Source organism: Schistocerca gregaria, chromosome 3, assembly GCF_023897955.1.
Source record: "Schistocerca gregaria isolate iqSchGreg1 chromosome 3, iqSchGreg1.2, whole genome shotgun sequence".
Taxonomy (NCBI): Eukaryota; Metazoa; Arthropoda; class Insecta; order Orthoptera; family Acrididae; genus Schistocerca; species Schistocerca gregaria.
In genome coordinates, this window is record NC_064922.1 from 612,039,966 (window position 1) to 612,053,225 (window position 13,260).

The 13,260-nt window shown below is 37.2% G+C and overlaps 1 protein-coding gene across 1 annotated transcript in view; it reads left to right on the forward strand.

Moving 5' to 3' along the window:
• The window catches only part of LOC126356191 (palmitoyltransferase Hip14), a 129,978-nt gene that overhangs the window by 80,360 nt on the left and 36,358 nt on the right, over positions 1 to 13,260 (forward strand). The window contains exons 9-11 of the mRNA XM_050006973.1: positions 771 to 927; positions 1,026 to 1,154; positions 7,753 to 7,859. Of these exons, the coding sequence (XP_049862930.1) occupies positions 771 to 927; positions 1,026 to 1,154; positions 7,753 to 7,859 (393 nt within the window). The remainder of the gene's footprint in view (positions 1 to 770; positions 928 to 1,025; positions 1,155 to 7,752; positions 7,860 to 13,260) is intronic.

Genomic DNA, 13,260 nt, shown 5'->3' on the forward strand with positions numbered 1-13,260 from the left:
GAAGAACATCCAGTTTGAAGCATTGTGCAATGTTCTGTCAAAGTCTATTGTTATAACATAATAATTCAAAGTTTGTGCCTACTTGAGGTTATCACACAATGGGACAGAATGGTGACAGCCAATGGTAAGAAGGAATTTACAGCGGTGGCATGGCTTATAACATACAGGATAGGTGCTACAACTCTTAATGCTTGCTAAGCCTGAAATAATTACAAATAAGAGACTTGGTCACAAAAAATTACCAAATGACCATCAAAACTAGTAAAGTAAAACTTATTATTGCGTACAACAAAAATTGGTTCTTGGAAATTTGGAATTTCAACCTGGAAAAACTTGGAAATAACAAACTTTTTTATGACAAAAAGTTGCCACACTGAAAAAGAAATCATGTAAGTCAAAAACCCTTTGCTGGTTACCTCCTCACAGAAAAATGTAAGGACCACAAAGGGCCACCTCTATTTTGCGGCTGATGCACATAGCACTGCTGGTAATAGCGTACGCGCACACACACACACACACACACACACACACACACACACACACACACACTGTATATGTGACTGTGTTACTCAGGCTATTATGTAAATGCAAGAAAGCCTCATTTCCTCCAGCCCCTTGTTAGCCTAAACTTGAAAGCTAGTGTATCATATATTAATTATAAATTTTTATAGCTTTTTTTAATGGCAGTTATTAAATATGATTTTCTGTGTATGAAAATTCTATATCATAGAATTTTCTGTCATAAATTCATTACCCTTTGATTGTTACAGACCATCATTGAACTGGCAGAACGTGGGGGTTTTGACCCACAAGGTTTCTGCAGCTCGTGCCTTGTTAGAAGACCGGTCCGATCCAAGCACTGTTCTGTTTGTAATCGATGTGTTGCTAAGTTTGACCATCACTGCCCGTGGGTTGGAAATTGTATAGGTAAGCTGTTATTATGCATTGAACTATTGTGTGGCCTGTTTTTTACTACAAATTTCTATTGTTGAGATTTGAATAGTAATATTCCGATACATTTTCAGGAGCCAGAAATCATCGTTATTTCATGGGATACTTAATAATGCTTCTCACAATGTGTGTATTTTTGCTGTATGGTTGTGTACAGTTTTGGCACATAATGTGTCCTGTTACAAGTGACAGTATCTGGGAAGGTAAGCCTATCATTCAGATTTAACACTTGTGATACTGGTCCTATAAGTAAATGCCAAATCCTATGTAGTGGCTAGAATTTTTTTGGGAACCATAACTCATTTGTATTAATCATAGTTGTAATTTTAAAACTTTTTTGGGTTTTTGAACTTTCTACATCAAGTTATCAATTTTGGTATTTTTTTGTATTGAAAATGGACTACTTGTTAGTATTTACAGCAGGAAAAAGTGGTAATATGTTGTCTTTGAATATATTTATTTATATATTTTCTATAACCAATTAACATGCCATATAAATACCAAAAAACCACAAGATCAAAGTGAAATTCCGCTTTCATTGAGCAGTCAAATGTGGTACTTGAAGCAATTAAAAACAGTTCCAGTGTCTCACTCACTACACTCATATCCTCTTTGGCCAGCCTTCCCTATTAGAAATTTGTCCTTTTAACTCCATATGAATCACCTCCATTGCTCTTTTCTTTTTCACAATCCTTTGAAATAATAGGAAAATCATGTGCAACAATTGCAGTTTAAAAAATTAGGATTTACAATCGTTTCATACAATACATGACCTAAATTGGCATAAAATACAACACCTCATTGTCTGAAGATTTTTAAGAATCTTGAAAATCATTTTCTTCTCATGTATCTCTTGTTCCCAGTGCATTTTCGAAAATGAACACACAATCTCACAGAATATCAGAAAACCACAAAAAGTGCCAGCCTTCAATGTCCATGACACCTAATAGTTTGATAACCATGAATTTTTACAGTGGCAACAGCTACTGGCCTATCAACTTTCTCAACAAATTTTATATTTTCCATTTCCTGTAAACGCCATAATAATACGAGAGCTATGAGCTAGGTGTTAATGAAATAAGTAAAAGTGAAGCATATATGTCCATTTTTAGGCTGTATTCTAGCACAATTTTTTATGAATATTTTGTGTGTGTAGTATCCATAGTTATTTATTTATCATTGAATAATGCATTTTCATCCCAAATTCAATAGTTCAATATAATTTCATTCTTTTTATTTGCTCTTCCTCTATACTTTGTGTGTTGCCAGAAGATATGTCAGATGTCTAAAAACGTTATGGAAATAAGACAATCTGCCTTCGTAAATGGATAATCAGTCATTACAGTAGAACTAATTAATATATAAAAGGAAAATTAATTTGCAAAAACTGTAAAATTATGAGGAGAGGGAATTTTTAGCTGGTACTTAATTTCAGAAAAAAATGATTCCTTGTTTTTGAACAGTTAGTACCATCCTTAGGGAGGAAGAAGAGAGATCTTTGGAAAGGTTGAGGAGGACAGGAAGAACCCATCTATTTCGAGGACAAGGGGAGATTTCAGAGAGATAAGTGGTCAAAGGTAGTATGTTGGTAAACACTGTTGCAGTTGTACAGTTGCAGTGTGTCCTGGTCAGGATAAAAGAGGATGTGAGCATTTGAAGGGAACAAAATTTGGAAATGAGGCCGCATTCTGGTATATATAGTATATAAGTGGACATACCCAACTCAGAATGCCAGACCATTAATCAGTTAAGATGGCAATGGAAGGATGTCGTTACAGAACACAGTCTGAACAATCAGGAAAGAGAAGAGATGGTGCACATCATGTCCAGCTGGAGGCTGAAGCCAGAGGGAACATCCTATCTTGGACCAACACTCCAGCAGCGTCCTGAATGACTTCTCTCATACTCTTCTCATTAGCTGTTTAGAAGCAGTGCATAGGGACTATTTGGGCTGCGCATTTAACAGGAACAAGCAGCCTCTGCTGAAATGGCAATCCTGCTCAGGACGTAGGCCAGGTGACTTATACTTGAACTCCACAGACGATTAGTATGCTTGAGTCTTCAGCAAGCATCAAAGTTTTTGGACCGTACTTAAAAGTCATTAGGTAATCATTTATGTAGATTAACAAGACCAATCACTGTACTAATGCTTTTAGGAACCTATGTGTTATGTGTTCAAAAATCAACTAATGATGTCCTTATAGCTTTGACAATGTCTCTAGCGTTTGGACACAAAATGTGTTGTGCACAGAAAGATGCCTAAAAATTACCAGGGGTGTGAATACTGGCCATTGAAGTCTGCATCGTATGGTCAGAACAGGTTCTTGATCTCCATCTGCCAGACTCTGTATAATGATGGTCTGGGAGATGGAAATCCGAAAAATAAAAGACGATCCTTAAAAGTATAAACATAGTTTGCCTTGTTTTACCTGAGTTCTTGATTTTGATGGCCAGGTATCACTTCAGTAATCTAGAATTAGTCGCAATTTAAATTTCACATGATAAGAATCTTTGTTATTTAACTGGTAGTAACTGGGTATTGTATTATTTGAGTGGTGTAATAATTCCATTTGTTTACCAGGTTTCCAGACAGTGTTTGAGTGTGCAAAGAAGTGTTTACATTTTGTCCCAATTTGATAGATAGACTTTCCAAATTATTCAAACATAATGATGTAGGTAGCCTGGAGTGCTTTGTCATGTATAGACCACGTAGTGAGCCCTAGATTTAAACATTCAAGATATTAATTTTTGAACAGTTTGTTATCATGTTAATTGTGTGTGAGTGTATATGTGAGACAGGGCTATATCTCATCCAGTTTTAAAACCAAGTTCATGAGAGGTGGGAGCAGACATTGACCAGGAAGCCACCTGAAATGAGGTTGGCACACCTGAATGTTACTTTTTTCTTCAGGGGTTACTCCTTTAGGCCTTTGGACCCTCCAAGTCATGAAATATTTTCTCTTGCACCTTGAAAACTGTTGGCCATTTTCACCAAGTACCATAGGCAAAGATCTACAGCAGAGTGTTACCTCCAGGACCAGTTCGATTCACGTTTTTTAGCAAGATTCATACTCCTGCTTCATCATCACTTGAAGTATGAAACCCTGGGCATGCAGCAGGCAATAGCAGTTTATTATTATTACACATTTTTGCCTCCTCCAGAGCAGTGGTTAACTTGAATGTTAGCTACATGATTGTTCACTTTTTCCTTTTTTCCTTCTTCCTATTCTCTTCCCAAAACCTCTTCATTCTTTGGCTGTGTTTCTGTTTCCTCTGCTCTGTGCTTATTTTGCTAAGCAATGCGTTAAATGTACACAACTCAACGTCAAAAATAAAAACTTCGTATTCAAAAGAGAACCTTATGAAGCGGCATTCTTCTGTTTGCCTCATACTTAGAGGATATAAAGATCAGTGTCTGGGCACTGATTTGCTGAAATAGCACAGTGCAGTGCTGAAGAAACTACAAAAAAAAAAAAAAAAAAATACCTTTGAAGATATAAGGTTTTCCAGTGCTGTCAAGTAGAAAATATTGCAGTGTATCCATGGAAGACCGGAAAATTTTGTCAGGAGGCATGGAGGGAGCATGTAAGATGCTAAAAGTATTGAAATCTTGGGTTGTCGGGTGTTCTGCCGGATATCAGCGTCGTACTTGCACGATATTTCGGCCATGTAGCTCGTAACCTTCATCAGGTGCGACCTGAGACTGCTCCTCAAGTGGACCTGGTCCAGTATTTATGCCTATGGCCTCCCCCCTCCACCAACGGCTGCAGGCGCTTCCTCTGTAGTCCGCACCCATTCCCTGCAACCTGCTGGAGCGTTGCTGCTCCGTTTTCCGTTCGCTGCGGTTCTAGGTGTTCCCTCTGCGGTCCGAGCCCACCAAACCCGCTCCTGGGGGTATCATCTACATAGTAATTGCTGAAATCACAGTATTTTCTATTCTGCTCACCAGTGCCGAATCTGCAGTTTATTAGAACTGAAAAATGGAAAAACCAGGATGGACTGTAACAATATTATGAAAAGGAAAGTTGCCACTCACCATGTAGTGAAGATGCTGAGTCACAGGCAGGCACAAGAAAAATATTCTCACAGAATAAACTTTCGGTCAACAAGGCCTTTCTCAAAAATAGATGACACACACACACACACACACACACACACACACACACACACACACACACACACACACACACACGTGGGGAGGGTGGAGGGGGAGGGACAGTAGGATAGGGGTATGGGACAGTGAAGTGCTGCTGGAGAGCTTGCAAGTACGACTTGGAGATAGGGTAGGGCAGCTAGGTGCAGTTGGGAGGTTAGACAGGGGGCTGGGGAGAGGTGGGAGGGGCAGAGAGGGAGTGGGAAAGGAGAGAAATAAAAAGACAGGATGTGTTGGTAGAATGAGGGCTGTGTAGTGCTGGAAAGGGAACAGGATAGGGACTGGATGGGTGAGGACAAGGACTAATGGAGTTTGAAACTAGGAGGGTTACTAGGACGTAGGATATATTAAAGGGAGAGTTCCCATCTGTGCAGTTCATAAAAGCAGGTGTTGGTGGGCTGGATCCATATGGCACAGGCTGTGAAACAGTCATTTAAATGAAGGATGTCATGTTTGGCAGCGTGCTCAGCAACTTGTTTCTTGGCCACAGTTTGTCGGTGGCCATTCATGCGGACAGATCACGTGACTGGTTTCACTGGCAGTTCTGCCTTTGATGGGATAGGTGATGTTTGTGACCGGACTGGAGTAGGTGGTGGTGGAAGGATGTGTGGGAGAGGTCTTGCATCTAGGTCTATTATAGGGATATGAGCCATGAGGTAAGGGGTTGGGAGCAGGGGTTGTTTAGGGATGGACGAGCACATTGTGTAGGTTCAGTGGACAGCAGAATACCTCTGTGGGAGGGGTGGGAAGGATAGTCAGCAGGACATTTCTCATTCCAGGGCATGACAAGAGGCAGCCAAAACCCTGGCAGAGGCTGTAATCAGTTGCTCTAGTCCTGGGTGGTACTGAGTTATGAGGAGAGTGCCGCCCATGTGGCCGGATAGTGGTGAGAGATTGGAAAGATAGGGCACAGGAGATTTGTTTTTGTACAAGGTAGGCAGCATAATTACAGTCTGTGAAGGCCTCAGTGAGACCCTCGGTATATTTCGGGAGGGACCGCTCATCACTGCAGATGCGATGACCACAGGGGCTAGACTGTATGGAAGGGACTTCTTAGTATGAAACGGGTAGCAGCTATCTAAGTGGAGGTATTTCTGGTGGTTAGTAGGTTTGATATGCACGGAGGTACTGGCGTAGCCATCTTTGAGGTGGATGTAAACATCTAGGATGATGGCTTGTTGGATTGAGTAGGACCAGGTGAAGCAAATGGGGGAGAAGCTGTTGAGATTCTGGAGGAATGTGGATAGGGTGTCTTCACCCTCGATCCAGATCACAAAGATGTCATCAAAGAATCTGAACCAGGTAAGGGGTTTTGGATTCTGGATGTTTAGAAAGGATTCCTCTAGATGGCCCATAAACAGGTTGGCATAGGATAGTGTCATAAGGGTGCCCATAGCCATACCCCAAATTTGTGTGTAGGTAATGCCTTCAAAGGAGAAGTAACTATTGGTGAAGGCATAGTTGGTCATGATGACTAGGAAGGAGGTTGTTGGTTTTGAAACTGTCCTGTGTTGTGAAAGGTAGTGGTCAATAGTGGTAAGGCTGTGGGCATTAGGACGTTAGTGTAAAGGGAGGTGGCATCAATACCAAAATTGTTTATTAGAATTGAAGAAATTTATTTCTAGAAAAGGATGAAAATTCTGTAATGAATTAAAAGCCTGTGCCACCCAATTCAAATTGGGGGCAAGTGTTTTTTTGTGCCACTTGCCTCCCTCCTTGCAGACACCTATAAGTGTATCAATGAATTAGTCAGTAGCTCAATGCCTAGTGCAGTTGGATTGAATCATAAGGTCACTGGTTTGAATCTCACCAGTAGTATACTACTTTTTTTTTACTTTTTTGTGAATTATGTATTTACTAACAAAAAAATGTTAATTAAAAAATACATAATGAAACTTTTATTAAAAACATCTTTTTGTTTTAATTAATATTTGCATGAAAATGTGAGTTCACAATAAATTGAACTTTGATACAAAAATGCAGAGCTTCAAATATAACACCAAATGCTTTTTATTTCTAGAGACTGAATATAATTATTATTATTGATTTATATGTTCTTCGTGTAACAAAAAGGCATTTTGCATGTTTGTATCAAACTTTAATTTTTTTTTCATATGCCCAGTAACTGGAAATAAAAGGGTATTTGTTTTTCATAAAAATGTATGATTCCATATTTGTTAATTAGCATCTCAGTTTTTCAGTGATTATAGAATTCATGAAAACTAATAAAAAACTATGCCACCAGTGGAATTCATACCAGTGACTTCATGACTACAATCTAACTCAATTTTTTTTTTTTTTTCTTTTTTTTTTTTTTTTTTACTTAACAGCGCTCTGGAAGCCCCTAATAGTGAAAGGCAATTTTTATTTTTTATTATTATTTTTGTTTTATATTATTACCTTAGGAAATTGTTATCCAGGCACTGACCTTCATACCTTAAAAAACTGAACTTTAGAGCTATTATTCTATTGTATTTTAGACCAAATACAAAGGATTTCAGCCACCCAAGGATCACATTAATTAATTCTAGTTCTCTGTAAATTTACTGAAAAACATCTGTAATCTGTCGTCATTGAAAATATTGTGTAGCAGTATTGTCTTTGATTGTTTGCTGTGATGTGCTTGGAAACATGTTATTTTCTTCCAGCTGTTCTCAATATGGCAAAATGCGATGCATGGGTTGCCTGGGTTGCTGGCAATGCTCTTCTACATGCAGCATGGGTAGCAACGCTCTTTGCTTGTCAGATGTATCAGGTAAGGCAGCAGGTGAAAGAAAAAGTAATGGCACATCATCTGTTACAATCAGCATCCTATACAAATTACTTTTGTATGTAAAATTTATATGTCTGCATTATATGAAACTGTCGGGAAGCAAATATAGTACTCAAATTTCACATTTTACAGTGTGAGGATTTTAATTTTACATGTTGTATAAATGGTGTTGCTTTTGAAACTGCATTTTGCTCCAGTATCTTACATAATGCTCAACCTTTAAATATGGCATTGTAAAATATGATTTAATATAATACACACAACTGTTTGCTTAAGGTTCCATTTTTTTAGGTGGGGTAGCACTCCAAATTGTTTATGGAATTATTTGAGCACTTACTATAAAATTAATGGCATGTTATATAAATGCAATATATAACATCAGTTCATATTTATATGTGCTCACAGTGTATATATTTTCAGGTGAACTCATAAAATTATTTGTCTTTTGTACTACAGAAGTTAAATTTAAAAAAAGGGGAGGAGTAATGAGACAGAACTTACCTTTTCAACTTCTGTTCAGATTTAGATTGTGCTGCCTGTCTAACATTTTGTATGATTTTAGTAGCAGCTTTGTTCACTCCCTTCATGAAATATAATAATGCATTAAAGTTAACAGAGACTAACTAGAACAAATTCAGAGAAAATATATTATGATTCTGTGGTTAAAATACTGAATTCTATAAACATCTGTATATAAGATGATATTACTCCTATGGCATAAATATCTGCAACAAAATCTATCTACCTTAAGGGTGAGGTGGCTCAGAATATAATTGTGTAAAATATTCTTAAATAAAAATTAAGAAATAGGAATTCACAAAGAGTCAGTATACTGACCAAAACTTAGCTACAGTAGGCTCAACTACTAGCACAGCTAAGATAAAAATGTGCAGATGCAAGTTTCCATGGATATCTTCAGTAAGATTTCTATGATGAACTACAGAAGCTGAAAAACAGCAGAAAATTTCATTACTAGATGACATTTTAATGCAAAGTGGACAAAAACTAATGAAAGATTCTTTTAGGTGAAAACATAGAATACCAGAAATGACATGTGTTCAGTGGCAGAAGTTGCCAGGAAACAAAATGTTCATCCTAAACACTTTCTTCTGGAACAAATCAGATGAAAATTAGTCTTGCCAAGAACCAAATAGTCCTAAAAATTAAACCGGAGCACATTCTCTCAAATAATAAAGAAATTGTGCTGGATGTTTGTCTCCTAAACGACTTTAGAATTTCAGATTGTGATGGCTTATACGACAGAGTGTAACATGGATATAGAGCTAGAAAGAAGCAGACTCCAGGCAGAAATCCATAAGCACAGAGTATGTGAATTCATTTAAGGATATGGAAATATACCACATTAAATTAAGCATGAAATTCATCACACTACAAAATGAAGATAATACCAAGAGATGAAGAGAAAAATATTTAATAAATATACTTAGGCAAACAGTATGTATGAAGAAAGCAAAAGGAAGGAAAACCTCAAATAGAATGAGGCAGCTGTTAAAGAAAAAGCGGTAATTTCTAGCAAACAATAGTATGAACATAATAAAATATAGTGAATTTCAGCAATATTATTCATAAATGCCTTAGACGGAATGTAAGAAGATACAGAGAAAATTTGAGAGAAAGCCTCTAAAACAATAAGAGTATTATAAAAATATGACAGAAACTTAAGTCGGTTTCAACGGTTAAGATGATGCAGTAACTAACAAAAGAGTGAAAATTGTACAAGTGTTCTTCCTAAAACTACTAGGGTCATCCAGAAAATAAAGACTGTTATGTTATACAAAATGAAAAACACAATAGCTATTGGAAAAAAAGCAATTGCGTTGTATACCTGAAGCTTCCCTCACCTCTCTTTGTAATCACTACCTACATTTAAACATTTGTTGTATCTGGTTATGACCATCTGCTGCCAGTTCATTAAGCCATGAAGTCACTGCAGTCTGCAACTTTGATCACGTCCAAAAGTTTCACTGCCCAGCAACTCGTCTAGCTTTGGAAAAGTTGGAAATTGCTAGGTGCAAGGTCAGAACTACATGATGGATCATCAGAAATTTCCCTTCTGAATTGATCCAGTAATTCTTGAGGCGTATGCAGAAGCAAAATTCCTCCTGAAAGCATTCCCTGCCTCCTATTTTGGATGGCATGCCATAGTTTTATTAGTCCTACATTAACAATTTACATTTACCTTTTGGCACAAAATCCACCAAAAGAACACCTTTACGACCCCAAAAGATGATTGCCATAACTTTTCATGTGGGAGTGTGTTTGAATTTTCTCAGTTTTTTAGATGATGAAGGATGATGCCACTCAATATGAGACACCTGGGTCACATCACCAGTCACAATCTCGTCAAGAGAGGCATCTCCATCTGTGTGACATCATGTAAAGAACATAAATGCTCATTCCATTGTCAGAGTTTTTTGTTAGTCAGTCGGTTGCCATGGAACCCATTTTGTTGTAGGTGAGATGTTCCAACATGATTTTTTTACCAAGCTAAGAATGAGAAATGTCTGGAAACACAATCGGCAATATGTAGAGAGTTCAGCTGTCTTGCAAGGTTCTGTTGTTCACATCAATCTTCAGGTTTTCTGTGATGAGTGAGGGGCATCCATTGTTGAGCATTTCATACCACTTTCTCACATTTCTTTTCTTCATTGCATTGTCACCATATGCTACCTTCAGTTGGTAGTAAATTTTTGCCGGTTTTACGTTCTGAATATTCACAAATCGAATAACACTGTGACGCAATGACTTAAATTTTTTGTAGCATTGCAATTTTTATAAGAGCCAGAAAACAATTTTTGCAAGCAGCCATAAAGTGATGGAGACCACACTGACCATAATTTCCAGTCTGCAAGTCCATATTATTCTTCACTGAAAGAAAATGTCTGTACTAGCTAATTATTCAGCTGGAGCAGGAATTATGACTATAAATAGAAGTTTTTGAGTTCTAACTGATTAATAAGAGTTCACACACACAAACATAACAATAGTTCTGATAAGAATAACAATAATGTCACTATCATAAAGGAACACTATTAGCAGTTCAGAGGTGACCTCTATGGTAAGTTCCAAGTAAAATGTTCTGTTGCCCTGACTTTTAATCATAAAAGTTAATTGCTTGTCACAAAAGTGGAAAATGATTTCACCATTTGCCATCCACTTTTATCAACATTACGGGCAGCACACAAACAGCTACTTCCGTGAAATCTAAGTGATCCAGGATAGTGTACAGTCCTTGCGAGTTCATGTCCTACTTTTACCAAACAAGTTTAGTAGGAACCTAGCACTGACGTCATCCGAAGCAGCACGTGAGCCAGTGTTTGACTGACAGGGACAGACTGATAGCTCTACACAAAGTGCCTCATTCCAGAAAACTAAACTATCCAGGATGGTGTACAGTCCTCGTGAGTGCACTTCCTATTTGTACCGACAACATGTTTGGTATCTACCTGGCTGTGACATCATCCAAAACACAGCATATGCCAGCTTTTGTCTGATGCAGACAGAGTGACAGCTTGGTGCGAAGTGTCCCATTCCTGCCTCGCTGATCATATTTATAAATGGGCACAGTGGACAGCCAAATGGAACATCTGATGTCAACTGCACTATGCACAGTCCACAGCATTTACATGGCCACTTTTTCGGACACTTATTATTTAATAACTTTGTCGTGAAACTATTTAAAATCTTTGTAATTTTTATATGAGTGGAATTAAGTTGGCTTTAGTTACTGACAAAGTTTTAGCTCAACTGCATTTAAACTTTGTCCACTAAAAATTGTTAGAACGGAACTGACAGTAGGGCATGACCTCCAAACAACTTTTTTAAAAGTTCTTGCATTGATAGTTATTTGCATTAAGGTCTTGAAACTTGATACAGATGTATAATTTAATGAATGTAATCAAATGCTGTAATTAGAACATTTTATCATTAACAGAAATGAGAATTTATTATGAATAAGGGCATTTGTGTTCCAAATTAGTAAATTACTTGCAAGCTATTAGAGGTATCGTAATGGAGTCACATAGTTAATGTTTTTATATCAAACTGATGCTACGCACGAATTTTCATCTTTCTGTGTCTAATATTTACTGCCTTTAATTTTTCGCAAAAATGCCAATTTTGACCAAAATATTGCTCCAGTCAAGTTGAGACTTACAGAATTCTTCTAGAGAATAGAAACTTTTTTCAAGCAAGAACATTCATTTGCACATCCTGAACAGTTTTTGGCTTTCTAGCTTCATTAGTTAGTGCCACTTATTTTTTTTCTTAAACAGTGCATGTAGTGAAATGTATTCATTTGAGCAATCTGAGATTTAACAGTTTTAACATTAATGTACTGAAGCATATATTGACAAAGCTTGGAAGAGTCATATGAGTTTTTATTTCATTCTTAGATTATGGCACATAATGATGTGATACTAGTAGCAGTGAACTCGCTCATCTCTGTACCTCTCAAATGATATAGTGCTTGTTTCGCCACATTTCCTTACCTCACAGTTTGGCGTGATTTTCAATAACACAGTTGATTTTGACCACACACATTAACTGCACAAGGGTAGCTTCTTGTAACCTTCACTCACAGTGTTGTGAGCTTAGCTACTATGAAAGCTGGTTGATCCTGAGCAGAGAAAAAGCAGAGAGCTGTGCTACAAAAGTTTGTGAGCAGTCTTTTGTTTAATTTCCATCACTGTCTGCTTTAAGATAATGGCGGCAGAAGAGTAGAATATGAGAATTCTGAAACTCATGACCAACTACGTCAAATTGTTATGTAGAGAAGTGAATAAAACTTCAAGTGTTTAACAGAACTGTTATTTTTTCCAATAAGTATCATGTTTTTTCACTTTGTGTCTTTAAACAGTCTTCATTCTGGATGATCTTTGAAAAAGAAGCCATGGTTCTTTTGAGGCTATATATTGTCTGGATCCAATGTTTCATTCTCCACTGTTGGCCAGTTTCAATCTAGTGGTCACTCTGAAGTTTATTTATTTATTTATTGCAATCCATATTCCATAGATCCAGTTCTGGGTCTTAACACATGGATGTGGAATGAGTCAAAAACATTTAGTTCATTATTACATTAGTTTCCATAAGGACAATAAACAAAGATTAATAATACAACTTGGAAACACAATCGGTAGGATGAAATTGCACTCACAAGCAGAGTTCAAGATACAACATTCTGATTTTGTCCAAATAATTTTTTACAAATCACCAGTTAATCTGATTAACACAGCAAAGATATATTGAGGCAGGAATGTACAATAGTATTTGGGACAAAAAATTAGCTATCTCTGCTATAGAATTCTTCTAGAGAATAGAAACTTTTTTCAAGCAAGAACTCTTTTAACACGCGATCTAGTGT